Source organism: Leptonotus elevatus, chromosome 3 (assembly GCF_054856555.1).
Source record: "Leptonotus elevatus isolate MCC_2025b chromosome 3, RoL_Lele_1.0, whole genome shotgun sequence".
In the NCBI taxonomy this organism is placed as follows: Eukaryota; Metazoa; Chordata; class Actinopteri; order Syngnathiformes; family Syngnathidae; genus Leptonotus; species Leptonotus elevatus.
Window position 1 is genome coordinate 17796760 of NC_141241.1, and position 17784 is coordinate 17814543.

The following is a 17784-nucleotide window of genomic DNA, read 5'->3' on the forward strand; positions in this document are numbered from 1 at the left end:
TCAGTAGTTATCTGGTGACATTTGGATGTACGGTTAGCTAGCTAGCTAACGATTCCCACACCCCGTAAATACGTTGCCATGCCCGCTTCAGAGCGCTTGCTTGTCGCAGCGTGGAAAAGCCCTGCGACAACCCGTGGGATATATTCCAGCCACCGGAGACTTAAGCATGTTTTCTCAGCTCAAACATGTAGTAATGTGTGGACATAAGAACGATGGTAAATGAAGCAGCATCCTTTTTTCAGGTCAAAGGTAAATGTATGTGAGTGACAGACACCTCATCTAAAAGAGAGAGGGGAAAAAAAGGTGTGATTCTTCACGATTTTTAAGCTACAATGTATTTATTTGGCTTTTTCTTTAAATTGTTCACATTTGGCAGGGCTAACAACATTTTTCTCTATGATGTGTAAAATGTTGACGACTGACTTTATAGATCTTACCTTTCATACTGGTGGTTTCGTCTGGAATTTGCAGACTGTTTACTTGGTTCTTTCGAATTGCAAATTGCCCTTATGCCCACTTACTCTTCATTTGAAAATACTGACTTTTTCATCTTAATTGAAACAAGCAGCGCGGCTTATCCCGTAACTACCTATGAAATCAGAGACTGGACTTTTGGAACTGTGGGCTAATGTTTCCTTTATTTTTAACTTAAACTCTCGTGATCGGATGTCCTCTGTTGAGAGGGTGGGGCTGTTCCAGATTGTCCCTAATATGAAATAGGGATGAAAATTGTTTATCCCTTAGACTGTGTTGAACATTCCTGTGGTTTGAGCAATTTCAGACCAAGCTTAAAAGCCACGAGCAGTGCCATCATGTAGATCCTAGCATTAATGCACCAAAAAACATAACCATGGTGTATTTGTACTTCTAGTATGTGCAATGAATACTCAGAAATCCAAGTAAATATCCACATGACACTAATTAGGGATTTCGTCTGGAAACTTTTTATTAGCATTTGCTGATTAAGGTTTTCCTAGGGAATTTGCTGAGTTTGTCAAAACTAAACGTTTATATGCCTTCTTCTGTGAATACTTTATTATCGTTTTCTGTCTGAACTCATATAGATACCACCCTATTCAGCCTAATTGTACTTTCTTTTCCTTTAGAGAGCCTTGTGAAGCAGCGGATGCTACAAGCCTTCTGTCGTCACACCCCTCTTCGCCCTCAGAGAATGGCACAGTAACCACAAAGACGCAGAGTCAACCCAATTCCAAAAGCACTTTAGAGGAGAATGCATATGAGGACATAATAGGTAAGCATACTTGAAGGAGGCATTTCCTACTAATTACACTTTTGGATGAAAAGTAGGTAAAGCAAATGAAATGTGTATTTAGCTGACAGTTGTTGAGTGTAGTGTATAAAAGCGAACAAAGCAGAAGCTGTTAAAATTTTCCATTATTGTACAGTGTAGATAAGGCAGACGTAGAAGGTAATAGAAGAACAGTCATGTGTTAACCCTTGTCGGGTTTGTCCCTGCTCTTGTGTCTGTCCTGTTTTGAGGGGTGATGTTCACGGCAAATGTGTCAGCCCGGAAATGGTCCGAAAAGCCCTCTGAGTCCTTAATTGAAGAGATTAACAGTTAACACATTTTTGGCTATTTTACAGAATGTTTACCTTTTTTTTCTCTTTTTTTTACAGTTTACATTTGAAAACCAAACTAGAACTGAATAATTCATTGCAATCAGTAATCTTGATTTTCTTTTTGCCCATGAAAACAGAAGCAAACTTGAAGGCGATCTGACATGGACGTTGAGTAGTTTACTGTAAGCTGCACTGAGTCATTACTTGTGAGATCATGTGTGCATGAAATGCTGGAGATGTCGAAGCCAAATTCCTTTCTACAAGCAAATGCCCCCAGGCCTTCTGCCCATTCCCGTTGTCAGCTCCCATGGGTATACTTAATGTGCTGGAAATGAGTGTCAGCGTGAGTAAAGCCTGGCTTGCAATTGCATATATACTGTGTCTCATGATGAAACTAATTTGAGATTCAGTGGGGGAAAAAAAGCTTTCATATAAAAATTCTTAATAACATCCAATTATTGTCTAAATTTTGATACACACGTTGTATCACACAATCATATTATTTGTGTTGTTTTTGAATGATCAGCAATGTGCTCATCAGCAGTTCATTGAGGTTGAGGATGTTTTGTAGTCTTCCAGAGAGCACAAGAACATTGAAATCCCAACAAGGGGCCCATTGTTTGTCAGGTTGTATAGAGGTTGCAGCAGAGTGGCAGTTTTCCAATGGACTTTTTTCCAAAATAGATAATGGAAACGGACTGCCACATCAATACCATGCATGCTATGTTATGGGGCCAGATGATACATATTTGAAGCATCTCTTGCTGAAAGTCCCTGTAAAGTGAAAATAAAAACAACTTCAAAATTTGACACCATACAGAAGAATGTTAACAGCCCTGCCTATTTTGTGATTCAAAAAATATGCCAAATGTATAAAATGAAAAATAAAGTCATTCTCTAGTCTCCACTCTCGAACGCTGTCGGCATGTGTTGAAATCAGACCCCACTCAACTGTCAACCGTTAATTAAATACTGCTTCTACAACAAAGATTTTACATTTTCACAGTCCACTTCCTTCTCTGTGTGACGTGTGCACACTTACAGCCAACGACGAGGCACTTTAAAGTGGCCATGGCAGCAAGCTATCCGAATGGAAGATACCGTTGTGGTGTAGGCATCACTAGTTAGTTACCTAAAAGTAAAGGCACTTATGTTCTTTAAAATGAAGAAGGGGCGTTGCTGGGCCTTGTTTTAATCACACCCAAACTCAACCAGGAAATGTGAAATGGTGAAAAATTAAGCACAGTATTACGTAGTTCACAGCCTTTGCATATGTTTTCAGCCTTTATCTTCAAACGTATAATGCATTTAGAAATACATTTCTGAATTCACTTTAAAGGCTCTTAAGTATAGGCTTCTGGTCTTTGTTTACTTTAAATGTGGATTTTAGAATGTAAGTCAGTTGTGCTAGAGTTTCGTCACTGAGACAAAGAGGCCAGACAAGTGTAACGTATTAATGATGTGTCAATGAGGGAATTGTTGAAGCAGAGAATGAATCACACACTTTACAACCCTGATGCTATGAGTCAGCCGTCTGTGTTGTTCATTTCAGTGATGCTCTAATGTGTTACTGTCATTGACAAAATGATCTGCTTAGATTCTTGTAAATGCATCTGGCCAAAGGTTTTTGAATACACAGTATCAGGTTGCATTAGTATTTAGCACATAATGGTGGTGTTATACGTAGACACTATTGTCTGTTACTCAATGTGGTTTGTCTTATGAGATTCGAGGCAGAAGGAGTTCAGGAAAGACAAACATAATTATGTGCCCACTGTTGCCAAATGTACTTTTTTGTCATGCACAATCAGGGTTCTATACTGTACTGTAACGTGTTCATTTAATAGGGTAAGCTGATACATACGTAGTTTGTTCAGTGCTTCAGTGATTCCATTGTGTACACAGAGATGTTCAATCACAGAGTGGAGTTGAGGTGTGTCCACCCTCTGCATTACACTGCGTGTTAGAGAGGAGTAACTAGTACCTTGCAGTACATTAGCTGCTTCACAGACATGTAATTTTCCCAGCAGGCTCTCATTACAGCACTGCTTCGGTTTAATAGAGTTGCTGCCCCGCAAGGGGCCAAGTAAGTCTTTCTCATTCTGCTCAACTCTGATGATACACGCAATGTCACTCAGGAAAGCACATTTTCTTGTCTCTTCCCTCCCCTTCAAGTTTAAAAATTAACCTTAAAATAACAGGACAAAGATGGGGCGGCGGGTTAATGGTAAACATACTCCACATACACCCATTGTTTGACATCCTGAGTACATGTTTCCCCTCAGGAAGAACCTAAAACACTCATTTAAGAGCTGCATTATTTTCTTTTGCTTTGAAAGATACAATTACATTTCGTTCTTTTAAAGTTGCTACGTATGAAATTTAAAACAAGTTGGCAACGGACATCGCTCCATCCTATCATATCCGTTTGCAAGTTTTGACGCTTAACTGCAAGGCTAATGCTTTCTCTGCCTCTGAATTGGCTTACATGCGCAGACAACACAATGTCTTGTTGGATTGCTTAGGATGGTCGTATTGTATAACATACATATCACATTTATTTATTTATCTATCTGGAAAAGATTTGATTCATGCGGTTTGTGCTATCCACATTGCCAAGAAAAATGTCACACACAACTTAGAACTAGGGATTGTCAACTTTGCTATATTGTCGGTAAGTCAGGTCAGTGAACCATTACACCATGAGCGATCTGCCTGTAATATTGCTCCCTATTGTTTGGAAGTGTGGGGTACATGCTCTGCTTGATTTGACTCCCTTACTTTCTCACAGTTGTCAGACCTTGCCAAAAGGCTTTTCTCAGTGTAGCTATTTAAGTTGACCTGGACTCATGACAAATGTTCCCTTTATTTAAGTTGGCCCTCAGTCAGGCTGCATTTCTCTGTAATGTGCATATTCTTTCCATTTCTACTATTATTTAATTACTGAGACGCAAGTACACAGTGCACATTAATGCACTTTTAAGTTTTAGTAAATTGTCAACGTTTGACGCGTTAGTCCAACACCATAGCGAAATTGCCCTATACTGTATGTCACTTGAGGTCACACTGGGAATTTGTTAACTTCTGACATAGTCGCAGAAGCGGAACAGTGATGGATGATTGGATGGATAGATAGATAGAGAAAACAATAGCTTTTCTGAGGCCCTGGTTAGAATGCAATTTTCGTTTACGTTGGTGCTACTGCCCTTTCTACCCAAATTTAATGGGGTAGAAGTTTGTTTTATTTTTTTAATCTTCCTATTTCTGCACTTGATCTGATTTACCATCTTGCAGGAAAGGAAATTACTTATCACAAAAGTTTTATCACACCAAGAAATCTTTACGAAGATGAGCCTGCTCTTCCTCAGTGGAGCAGACGGTTTGCATGCCTGGACAGTGACTCATCAGCTTAAGTTGGGCTCACTGGGTTCTATGAGGCCCAGTGCCAACAACTGTTTTGAAAAAGCAAGATTCAGCTGGGAATGACCTTTGATTTACCTTTCTTCCCTCAGCTGCCCTTTTTGACCACATAGTCTGCTCTGAATTTTGGACTTCATCCCTGAGTAAACTTATTGTAATTGAATATATACTGAATCTGAACATCCTGTCCACAGAGAAGGAAAACCCGTACGAGGATGTTGACCTAAAGAGGAGGAGTTTGGGTCGTAAAACTCATTTGGAGAGCAGCAGATCTTGGACTGCTATGGACCGGAAGCAGAACTCTCCACCTCAGGTAAACCAACAGCTTTATTGGGTTGCTACTTTTCACATGCAGTTTTTATTTTGTAATATGTAAAGGTTTCATAAAGTGGTGCCTTGAGATGCAAGTTACCTGACTAACGAGTTTTTCGAGAGATCAGCTGTCATACGGTCATGAGCGCTGTATGGTGGCAGTAAACCCAACTCTTCTTACTCCACAATAAGCAGCAGTTTGGTAGATATTGAAAAATTATTCTAAAGAGAGATTTCAAGCTGTTAAATGGTACTACCAGATGATGTTTATTGTCAAACTAAAAGCAGAGAATTAAGTGTTATGTATTCAAAACACTCATACAACTATTAAGAATGCCACTGTTTGCTAACACATAATGGGAAATGCTATTGACAGGTTAATGAATAGCATTGATTGTCCCCTTTGGACAACAGTTATTTAAACACAAACGTTGGAGCAACACATGTAGACAGACAATGTCACAGTAGTCACAAACATTATATATCCTATGCGCAAAACAAACAAACAAAAACAACTAATATCGCAGCTTCTGAATCCTGCCAGTAGTAGTTACTCGTTTTGGTCTGAATGACTGTATTGCACTGGCCCTCGGTGGTACACCAGATGGCACAGTGCAATGAATCGAATTGAAGCATGAAATAATGACAGACTGTTTAAAACTTTTTTTTTATGTCCTATTTAATTATGTTAGTACTCTGTTTTGTTTAAAGTCAAATATTATAGAGTGCTATTTTCCATATTATAAAAACACCTTATTTATTAATTTATTTATTTTAGGGGGAAGCTGGATTTCCATTAATTTTGATTAAAAAAACACTTAATATAAATCTTGTGGTTGATGTATTTGGTATTATTAATTTCAAGCTACTAATCATTTCATATTCTCCTCTCTGTAATCACATGAAGTTGCCGTCCAAACCCAGCAGTCAGTCCCTTCGCCTCATGAGCACCAATGACCGGAAAAGTCACCGGGTGTCACAGTTGTCCAAACGCCACAGTCATGATGAAACGCTGCTCCTCCCGCAGATGGGTGTATCAACTTCCTCTTGTGGCCTGCTGGACGATAGCCTTTGCGGCACCAGTGATAACCTGGCCTCACACAGGCATTGGCGGATTCCCAAGGTACACATAGCTGGATCCAACACAAACATCTCCGCTTAGCCCTCGCAGAGCCCTACTTGTGTTCCTTTCCAGTTTTCTTGGATTCTTACAATGCTTTGGTTTAGAGCAGTGGTTTCCAAAGCGCGAGGCATGCCTCCCGTGAGGGGTGTCAGATAACTTCAGTGTAAGACGCAGAAGTATGAGAAAAATGAAGAGCATTTTAAATATATTAATATAAATATGTAATCGGCTTAGCATCTAAACATCAGGTACATGGAAAAAGGGACTGATCGTTCCATCGGTGAGAGAGGAAAGAAGTGTCTAAGGACATTGCCACAAGCGACTGAAATGTTGCACCGTATGCGAGTTCAGAAACTAGTTTTCATAATAGTCCGCTACTGGTTTTGCCCCGTTCTACCTAACAATTTGGTGACAGAAAGTAGTAGGGATGCACCGAAATGAATTTTTTGGGCCGAAACCGAAAATGAGAAATGCTTGGCCAAAAACCGAAACGGCGATAAAAAATAATGCCATTTTTTTTATTATCATTGCATTTATTATAAGTAATTAAAATTATAATATTATTATAAAATATTTAACAAAGCACAATATAAATTGAAATGCGTCCACACCACAGACATCAGAGACATGTCGGCTTTGGGAACGAACTGCAAAGTCACACACAGCGTCCTGCACAGATCTGTATTCACCCGGAGATAGTGGTACATGTTTACTTGTTTAAAACTGTTGATAGCAATAGGGCTAACATTAGCCAAAGTATTTAGCACGGCCACCAGAATGCAAGTGAAAAAGTGGAAGCGCTCGAGGGGCTTTTACTTGCATCACCACACCATCCTCTTTCGGCCATATTTTTTTGGCTTGAATTTTATTTCGAATGCCGAAAATGCATATTTTTGCCATTTTCAGCCGAAATTTTTTGGTGGCCGAATATTCAGTGCAATACTAGAAAGTAGAATAGGCTTTAGACTAGGTGAAACCAGGCCTAAGTTGTGGCACAGGTGGTGGAAAGGGATATTGGTGAATTTCATCAAGGCACAGGCAGACAGATTCTGCGCTCCACTGATTTGTGGTACAGATGTGTATGACAAAATTGTGCCTCAAACCCTCTGAATCATTGTAGGTGCCCACTTCACAGTGGTGATGTATTTGTCAGCGGTCTGTGCTTTGCACAACTTCTGCATGAACGCCAGAGAATCAATTTCTGTTTTGTCAATGTCAGACTATGCGTCCGCCTTTCATACTTCCATTGGTATGGAAACAAGCTGGCTGTGTTGCGGCGAGGAGTCACGACTGACCAATTGCTTTCAGCTTCCACTTGGCGCGCCGCAGTCTTTAGAAGAGCCAAAAAATCATGAAAATAGAATCCAGAATGTTTGTATTGTACTGGTGCGCACCACCAACCGCGGGGACAAGGTAGACAGTTTCATGTTCTCTGAGAGGAGGCCTACCTCGTTTAGAGTAAATCATTCAGTTCAGTAGCAACAACTGCAGTATTATTTTATCTTAAACTCGATGTGATATTTTTATTAACTATTACTTTTGAATAGTCATCAAAAATTGTATTTGCTGAGATTGCGCTACAGATAGTGTGTTCTGTTTACAGTTGGTCCAGAGAATCAACTCCATTTACTGCAGTAAACGTGGAAAGAAGAGACTTAAAAAGCTGTCCATGACCAATCTCGACACGTCTTTGAGAGGTAGATCTGCCATTTTCTTCTTCTTTTGGGGAGGGTATTTTCATCCAAACAGCCTTAAATAGATCTAGCCATGTCTTTCCCACATGCTTGTGATATTGCCCTTTGCACCGAAGAAACGTTTCTTGTCTGTCTCATGTCTGCCCCCCCCCAGATGACAACAGCGAGAGTGAGAGCGACTCTGATGACAGGTTCAAAGGTGAGTGACCACATCGCCACTTTCCAGGGCTGAGGTGTGAGACTCCTGTGAGGGTTGGTGCAGGTTCCCACGTCAGTTTTGTTTTTGTGAATTGGACCTCTCTTGACCTTACAAATTCTGCCAAATGAATGGGATTTTAGCAGTTAATGTGACTTTGATCAAGATTCCTGAATGTTTACAGTTTGTCATTACCAGTTGAAGTGAAGTCAAGAAATTGCATTTGTTGATTTACTGGAAAATTATCTAAGGTTGCATTTTTCATATTATTCTTGCCCTTCCCTCCTTAGCTCACACGCAGAGGTTGTTGAAATTGCAATCCATCCTTCGACGGGCCCCCAGCTACCGCACGCTGGAGCTGCAGTTGATTGAGTGGCAGGAGAGAGAACTATTTGAGTATTTTGTGGTTGTGTCTTTGAAGAAAAAGCAGACCAAGAACTCCTACTCCCCAGAGGTCACTTACCAGTTCCCCAAGGTGAGGGCATGATCGTCCTAAGTCCTCTCATCAAGCATATTTTACACCTGGCAAGACAAGAATTTGAAGTGATTTGTTTTCCCTTGTGTGTGGTCCGACAAAAAGCAACCTCACGCCTCAACTAAGGTCTGATTTACTAAGATCTCAAATAGTGGGCGCTTAATTGCTTGTTCACTCACCCTAACACACTGCATGAAGCGGACGTATTTTAAAAAAAAAAGAGAGTTTTTTGTGCTGTCGGTATGGCCGATGGTTTTCATCATGGAACATTTGGGAGAGTACTGTAAGTGCAAAATGATATTTAAAAGGATGGAATTAGAAGTGTTAATATTACTGAGTTACAGAAATTGAATATGTTTAGTTGTTCAGTATGTTTCCTTTCTGTGAGTGTTGAAACAGCCGAAACTCTACTCCGGGACTCACCAATTGTTGAAGCGTGTTGAAATGAACCAGACACAGTGTGAAATGTGTACATTTTAAAAGGAGTTAAAATGAGTTTTGTCATTGTTAGGCATGCCTCCTTCTTAAGATTGGCTCCCAAATTCAATTGCTAACTAAACAATATGTTGCAATAGTTTTTGTTTCCAGGATTTCAAAAATGTTTACACAAGCGGAATACCAGCTGCCGTTTTTCCCGCACTACCCTGGCATCTCTTTTCAGATGCACTATTTCAAGATGAAAAAAAGGCCCGCGAAATTCAAATGACCTTTGATAAATCACATTGCGTTGTGCTAAATTCACTTATGCGCGTATAATCCTCGCACAACGTGCAATATAAACTGCAGTGTGCATAGCAATTAAGAGTGTTTGGCAGACGCAAGCCTGGTTCGTAGATCAGCGTCCACATCTGTTTGTATGGGCAAACTTTTAGTAAATCAGGTTTTTGTGTTGTAGCTACCAAATTGCAATCATAAAACAGTAGAGCTATGGTGAGCCAAATAGTTGCAGTGGCAAAGTGGCATTAATGATTGTTTTCCTATATACGATTAGACGTCAAGCCAGCGGGGCAATGGTCTATTACAAAAGCACTGCCCATGTCTAGGTGTTTTAATAAATGATGATGTCACACAGAGATCTTTGTGGTCAAAATGATCTGAATGACTTTTCTTTTGCTCCCTGCAGCTCGAGAGGCTCACCAAGCAGATGCGTGAGGCAGAACAGAGGCTCAAAGCTATTCCTCAGTTCTGCTTCCCTGATGCAAAAGACTGGAATCCCGTGACGGAGTATTCCAGGTATGGCTGAGTGTGTATTTTAACACATACATTTTAAACACAAAAATATGTAAATCATACATAATTATTCATAATAAGCCATATTCAATGTCAAAATGTCGTCATTTCAAAGCGGTTACAGGTTTTTTGGCCCATTACAATTTGTGACTTACCCTGTGCCAATTGTTGTTCTATGCTACAGTGAGACCTTCTCGTTCATGTTGACTGGAGAAGACGGCAGCAGGAGGTTCGGCTACTGCAGACGCCTGCTGGTCAGCTACCGTTCACCTCCCCACCCTCTCAGTGCTTCTGCACCCTGCTGAGCCTTGTTTGTTGTGACAGACATTTTCATTAGCGCGTGAGATAGGGTTTTCCAGTGACGCCATAGTTGATTTTCTGGGCTTGGAGGAAGGTAAACATATGAACATAGTGTAAAAAAAACACACACACTCGTACCGTACATTGGTTTGAATCATGTAGCTTAAAATGATTCCGTTGATTAGCATAAATGAAAATGTTAACAAAACCATTCAAAGTAGCATAAGTTTGAATAAGACAATCTGTCATAAAAGGCGATTTCGGTACTTTTTCTCAATGCAAGAAAACTGGTGAAGATTTTGTATGACATCGATGGAGGAAGCTGAGGTCATAATTGACAGAAATCAGTTTGTTTTCTTTGGGTTTTTTAAATTATTTTTTTGGGGGGGTGGGAGGCTTGAATGTCAATATGTGTTTTATGTTGTAATGTGTTAATTAATGCATAAAAGAATATATAATAGGCAAAAAAAAAAATTAATGGCCAATTTCGCTAATTTTTAAGAGCCAATATCGGCGGATCAAATCGGCAGATCAATTAATCATTTGGGCCCTACTTTTTAACCCATGCTCAGACTTTCAAATCGGAAGTTGTTTGAGCATTTTTGGATATCCTTTGTATCCAACTTAAAATTTAAATAAGGTAAATGAAATGTACACGTAACGTACTTTGGAACTCTGATCCTTGATGGCCAAAAATAATTACGACTAAACAACAATAAAGCTTAGTCAGGACTAACCGCTGTACCTTTCTTCATCAAGATGTTTGAAACAAAGATAAATATAGCGAATTAGCAATAGTAGTATTTGTCATTGAAATAACAAAATCAAAGACGTTGTTGAATTTGGCCTGTCGTTCACCTTCTGATCAAGCCAGATGGCCGTCTGATCCTGTCTGCTTCTTGCTCGCGGGGACTCGGGGAGTTTTTACTTGCTGTCAGTTGTGTGCTCAGGACAGAGTGGCTGAGTCTCGTTAAGTTTATAAGCATATAAGGGGGAAGGAAAAACCAACAGAAACCATTAAAGATCTCAACTTTGTCATTTAAGGACATTTCATCTTCATAATGAAGCCACAGAGCTTTTTGAACTTTTTTTTTTTTTAATTGAGCTGCCTGCTCAGTTTCTAAGTTGCGGGTACCGAGCTTCATGATGCAGAATTTGCGATTTAGTCATACTGCGAATGTTTATGTTCAAAAGGTCACTGAGAATGTCAATGTAGTGAATTCCTCCACTCGTACTTCACTCCAATGATGAGCTAGGATGAATGTCGATCGAAGACTTTAATGAAAGTAGAACAAGCGGTGAGCCGCTCTCCTTCGGTGGCTTTGTTTCCTCCCTCCTGTCTGTCCAGCAAGTTGGCAGCAAGTGAGCATTCCTGAGCACTTGAATCAAGCTCCACACAGTTGATTTAATCATCCATTCGGAAAGGCAGAGGAGAAACAAGAGAAAATGGTATACCTAATATGGACACGAGGTTTGGCGTTTCTTGAGGCCTTGTGTGAGTGTCTCGAGGAACGTCTCGGCCTGCGAGTGTACTATATGAAGGTAGATAAGTATCAGTAGCAGCAGATAAAGCACCTGTGTTTAGGAAGTGGCTCACCTCAAATAGATTTGAGATTTCAGTGACAATCTATAAACAACATGAGCAGTCAGAGTTCTATTTTTAGGTGCATTTCAACCTTTGCAACCCTTTCCTCCTTTAAAGCTGATAAGTCTGTCATCGCTGCTGTTCAACTGGATCTTTTGTCTTTCAGCCGAGTGGTAAAGGACCTCGCCTTCCAGAAGTGTACTGTGTCATCAGCAGGCTGGGCTGTTTTGACTTGTTCTCCACAGTGAGTACATTCAAACACATGTACCCGAGATAAGCAGAGTGTGTGTGTGGTTTTGGCTCAATTTTGAACTTCAGCTCTATGTGTGTCCATTCTTCTTCTTCTTCTTCTTCTTCTTATTTATTATAAAAAAAAAAATTTAGTTTCTGGTTCGCAGAGTTATTGTTTGCACACCAAAACTACGACTGATTATTAGGTTTACCTATCGAGAGATAGAGAGAGAAAAAAGTGACAAGACGAGATTTCAAGTCATCATGATAAGATTTAAATGTTGTCATGCCGAAATTTAAAGTTAATGAGAGAAACCTGAACTAGGACACCTCATAGCAGTACTAAAGTTAACCGGTCAAAGTTCATATTACTTTTGATTACGGATTATATATATTTGAATTATGTTTAATATACAATATGTACTAAAAAAAAAAGCATTCAGTGTACAGTGAACTTCTGTTTATTGCAAGGGATAAATTCCAAACCCATCTGCAGTAGTTGAAGCACCGCTACATAGAGACTATATAATTTTTTTTGCATTATTTTACACTAGCCACACCCTTTAACACACTTATTATAAGATAGTCTTAGTCAAGAAATAGTTTAAAATCACTTTGAGAAAATGAAAATATGACTCTCACACTTGCATGGTTCTCAAAATAAGAGACGGTGTGCTTGCTATAAGCTATTTGTATGCAGTACTGTAAAAACCTATTAAAAAAACAATCACTTAAAAAACTGCAATTCAGCAGCGGTGTTAGCAGGTGAACTGCGATGTAGTGGTCGTTCACTGTTTAATAAAATTCAAAACAATACTCAAACCTTATTATAGTGTATCGTGACAACAACAATATGATTTATCATGCAGCAGGCATTGTGTTATTCAATGAAAGATACACCATGATGTCCATATTTGATACCATACTCTTGATAATTCTCTGTTGTCTAGATCTTGGATGAGGTGGAGCGGCGGCGAGGTGTATCAGCAGCGCTGGTCTATCCCTTCATGAGGAGCCTGATGGAGTCGCCCTTTCCTGCCCCCGGAAAGCTCATCAAAGTCAAGACCTTTCTGCCTGGTGCAGGAAATGAGGTCAGAACACAACCTGTTCGTTTCATGGCACACATGAAGTGCTTTTACTATTTCTCATTTGAAAGGAAACTCTGTGAAAGCCTCTTGTAGTTTCTCATGTGTGATGTTATCTGGTTTTAACACCTAGATGTTAACTCTGTGGTTGTTCAGGTCATCGAGCTGAGGCGGCCCGCCGACTCCAGACTGGAGCACGTGGACTTTGACAGTCTGTTTGGTTGCCTCGGTGTTCGGCAGGTTATTCGGGTCTTTGCCTCGCTGCTGTTGGAGCGCAGGGTCATCTTTGTGGCTGATAAACTCAGGGGAGGGTCCCCGTCGTAGGTCACAAATACTATTTCAGAAATTAAAACCCTTGCAGAAAAGGTAGAACGTTTGGTCATCATCCATATAATATAATAAAAATATAATTAGAAGCATATACTTTGAACACATTTGCAGTATTTGGTATGGTTACAGTGTATGGACAAATATTTATAATATTCCTAAAAAACCTTATGGAACTAGCCATGCAATAAAAAAAAGTTATCAGTGACTTCCGGTGTTAACGATGCCAACCACCTTTTTTGACTGTTGTAAATTAGTTAGTGCTTTTCCTAATAGAGGCATAGCTAAAGTGCTAAATGTATAATTGAAAAAGCCTATAATGAGTATGAATAATTTTGATAATGTAAGTAGAAATAGCAAATACTTCTACTTATATTTCTAATAGAATTTCTTCCAGTAATTTTCCTCAATTTTCAGACAGATTACACTCATTACTCATAAATGAAAACTCAATTTAACCCCAAATTTTGTTTGTGTGTGAACTATAGTGCCTGATTGTCACAAAACTATATTGAAGGGTGGTTCATGGGTCAGGGCAACGGCTGTTAGATTTAGGTGGCGATCCAGATAAAGGAGCTGCTTACACAATGCATTTGGAGTGTTTGCCATGTGCGTCATTATGACACAAATACAGTATTCAATCTTGGAAACAAATGCCATTCGAACCCTTCCTACGTCATCTTTCATGAACCAGGAAAGTGTAACCAACAAATAAATGGGCAAAGATAAATACGGCACTCATATTCTTTCAGTCGAACACAATGAGTCATGAGGGGTCTCGAGGGACCCGCCGTGTCAACTTGTCGCAGGCTCGGGACTCGGGAGGCGTTTTTGTAGCGCTGGGGGCAAGGGTGGAATGGGAGGAGATGCGAGTCTCCATGCACAAGAGGCCAGTTTAAACAAACACTGGCGAGGGCCGTGACTGCGCAGGGGACGGAATGCACTTCCTGTGTGCTGCTCGGCCGCCACCATTCGTCTTCTGATGCCGTGCCCGGCAGCTCACGTGCGCGAGTCTTGGCAAGAAGGCACGAAACTAAACGGCTGTCGTCAGAGGAGATAAGATCTTGAGTCACACAACTTGCATCACACAATTACAAGTTATCTATAATTTTGAAATCTACAAGTCTTAACGATACAGTCGGTGGAATTGCTGAATAATGTGCCTGTGTTTGGATTAGTAAGCGTGCTTACGTGCAGAGCTCTTATTTCCTTACATCAATGCCGCATCAATGACTGCCATGATAAAAGGGCTGCTCCCTCTGGGGTTTTGTTGCGTTATTCATTCCCAAAATAGCTCCTCGGCGGAATATGATGTATGCGTCTTTCCCTGAAAATGTACATCCAGAAAAAAAGGGAAACAGTGAGAGGAAAAGCAGTGAAACAATAGTTTCTTTGTTTTGTAGCCATACTGTCTGCATGTAACTATTGTACTGGAATTTCACACACTTTCAAGGACTCCATCCTGTAAGGGCAATTTCTCTTCAACAGATCATTTGTTCTTTGCATGTCGAGTGTTTAATGGGATGACATCACCGTCAGCTATGTCAACTAACCCTCGCTAAACTGAATCAACCTGCAGAGGCTGGATGCTTGTTGCATGTGTTATGTTATGTAAGCAAACACTCATGGTTGTCAGGTTAATTTGGGGAATGATAAAGAGAAACATAGAGAAAACCTTTTTTTTGCCTTGTGTGCAAAAATTAGTCATCATGATTAATTGTATTATTTTTTACACTCAATATAATTATGAGGTCGCTGTACTGTTAATACTTAGTAAATGGACTAGTAGTAGTAGTATTGCAAGTACTGCTATTACTACTACTAAATACTACTACAAGTACTGCACGTACTGCTACTACAAGTACTGCTACTACTTAAAGTACAAGTACTACTACTATTACTCATACTACTACATGTACTACTACAAGTACTACAACTACTACTATTGCTACAAGTGCTCATGTAAGCACTACAAGTACTACACTTTTACAGGTACCACAAGTACTGCTACTACTACTATAAGTACAGCTACAATTATTACTACTACTACTACTACTGCAACCTCTACAACTACTACTGCCACTACAATTACTGCTACTACAACTACTAAGTGTACAAACTGTTCAGCACATGCGGCTTTCCACCTTGCAAAAGTCAGCAGTCTCATTCAAAATTTCTGCGGGAATTTTTTAAGTTTTAGCCTATTATGGTGTAAATAAAAGTGGTATGCAAGTGCGCTCCATTTACCTTTATTAACACTTCAGGCTTAAGCTAGAAAACAGCAGAGAGTCAGGAAAAGCCTACTTGAACATCTGGAATTTATTTGGTGTTATTCAAAGGTTCTTGAAATGGTGGCAGGTGTGGGCTGTGAGTTTGAATGTGATTGGTTAATGTTGAAGACATACTCACATACCCAGTGAGAGGGTGTGCACACTTGTGCAACTATACAATCATAGTTATTTCATTAATTTTTTCAATTGAGTTGTACAAGTTATAGTCTAGTCTACATTGGTCTCAATTTTTAAATCACCAAAACTTGGCAATTTAACATGGGTGTGTAGACTTTATAAAAGTAAATCGAGTGCCTATTAATACATAACTACATTTATGACAGCGTTAATCAAACCTGAGAAGATTGTGTAGGCATAGCTATTTTTCTGGCTTACTGGTGTAGGTACAATTTTGAAGAACTCTTTTCCAAAACTCAATAAATCCATTTGAAAATAACATTTACTTGTAGCTGCAGTTTTACAAACATTAATTTGATCCTGTTACAACAAATAATTGGCAATGTCTAAATTGGTTCAACAAAAGATTATAGAGTCAGTACAGAATGAATAGCAAGACAAGATTGCTCATTTTTGGCATATTATTTTTCACTATATTTTCCTCAATGCTGCTAATTGCTTTGATAGTCACCCATCTCTGTTTGGCGTGTTCCTCTGTTTAACGTCTGTTCAACGTTCCTTCCTGATAGGTGTCTGACCTTTCTTATTACAGATGACATGTCAATAATGTGTCGAAATCTTGATGCAAAGTGGCCTCGCATTAACACAGATGGCAAGGAGGTTATGTGATGAAGGAGCAAGAGCAAAAAGGAGGAGGGTTGAGAGCTTGTTGAAACAATGGCTTTCTCATGGCCATGCTGAACTCATCAAGGGTTGGACTGCTTGGGTTTCACCATCCCTTGCGCCAATAATAAAACCCATAGTAGCATATCACTTTGTTTGCTAGTAATTGGACCTGGTGCAGTGTGTTCTGAGTGTGATCACTGCTGTCGGACCATTTTCCAATCAGCAATATAACTTGATGTGTGTTAATGTAATGCACTTAATATATGTGCTGTTGCTTGAGTGAAAGCTACACACTCAAAACACGTGTTGTGAAAAACGCTTCGAAAAGAGAGGAGGAGGCAGACCAGCTGATTTTCACATCAGGAGCTCTCATCACAGTTTACGCCCGCACACTTACCGACAACCTTTACATATTCGCTCCACTCCTCCCACCCCTTAGAGAGCCTCCATCATTCTCTTCTTGTTTTCATATGAGCGCGCACGGGGAAGCTATTTGAATGGAAAGGATGGCTGTACCCGTGAGGAGAATTCATGTAAAGGAGATTGAGAGCTGCTGATCGAATTTTTTTTCCCACACTGAACTACAATTGTATGTAAACAGGAAGAATATTTTCTACGTGGAATAGCGAGTGAAACACAACATCTGGAAAAGTTGTTTTTTGTCAATAATAAAATAACAAGGCTGTGTTTCTAATGCTAACCACGCACGTTAAACTGAGGACGTGTTTAAGACCCTCACCTATGTAATCAGGTCCGCAGAGACTATTGATACTTTTAAGAGGCGCAAGACACACTTTGGCATTTAAATGGTCTTTTTAACCCCTTTTATTTATTTTCTTAGTTCCCAGTGCATTTGTTGTCTTTTACTTTTTTTGCTCCAGTGTTTCCTGGGTGCCTTTCCTTACATGGTTTCTCTGTGCCCCAACATGTTTTAATTTTATTTTTTTGGTGTGTGTGTGTGTGTGTGTGTGTGCTTGTACATACGACATTGTGAGGACCAAAATACATCTTTAACCAACAGATTGAGGACATTTTTGTGAAGTGAAGACATTTTGGCCGGTCCTCACTACTCAAGACTTCTTTTTGAGGGTCAAGACTTGGTTTTAGAGTTTAGGTTTGAATTGGGTTATGGTTGAGGTTAGGGTAAGGAA

General features: G+C 39.8%; 1 protein-coding gene across 3 annotated transcripts in view; it reads left to right on the forward strand.

Annotated features, from left to right (window-relative positions):
- The window catches only part of dennd2b (DENN domain containing 2B), a 44360-nt gene that overhangs the window by 19160 nt on the left and 7416 nt on the right, over window positions 1-17784 (forward strand). For 2 of the 3 annotated variants that reach the window (XM_086071010.1, XM_086071009.1), the window contains exons 4-14: window positions 1107-1252; window positions 5196-5314; window positions 6221-6436; window positions 8040-8133; window positions 8285-8329; window positions 8617-8801; window positions 9925-10034; window positions 10216-10285; window positions 12083-12160; window positions 13098-13238; window positions 13389-13552. In XM_086071010.1, coding sequence (XP_085927136.1) covers window positions 1107-1252; window positions 5196-5314; window positions 6221-6436; window positions 8040-8133; window positions 8285-8329; window positions 8617-8801; window positions 9925-10034; window positions 10216-10285; window positions 12083-12160; window positions 13098-13238; window positions 13389-13552 — 1368 coding nt within the window. The remainder of the gene's footprint in view (window positions 1-1106; window positions 1253-5195; window positions 5315-6220; window positions 6437-8039; window positions 8134-8284; window positions 8330-8616; window positions 8802-9924; window positions 10035-10215; window positions 10286-12082; window positions 12161-13097; window positions 13239-13388; window positions 13553-17784) is intronic. The other variant, XM_086071011.1, reaches the window with a different exon arrangement.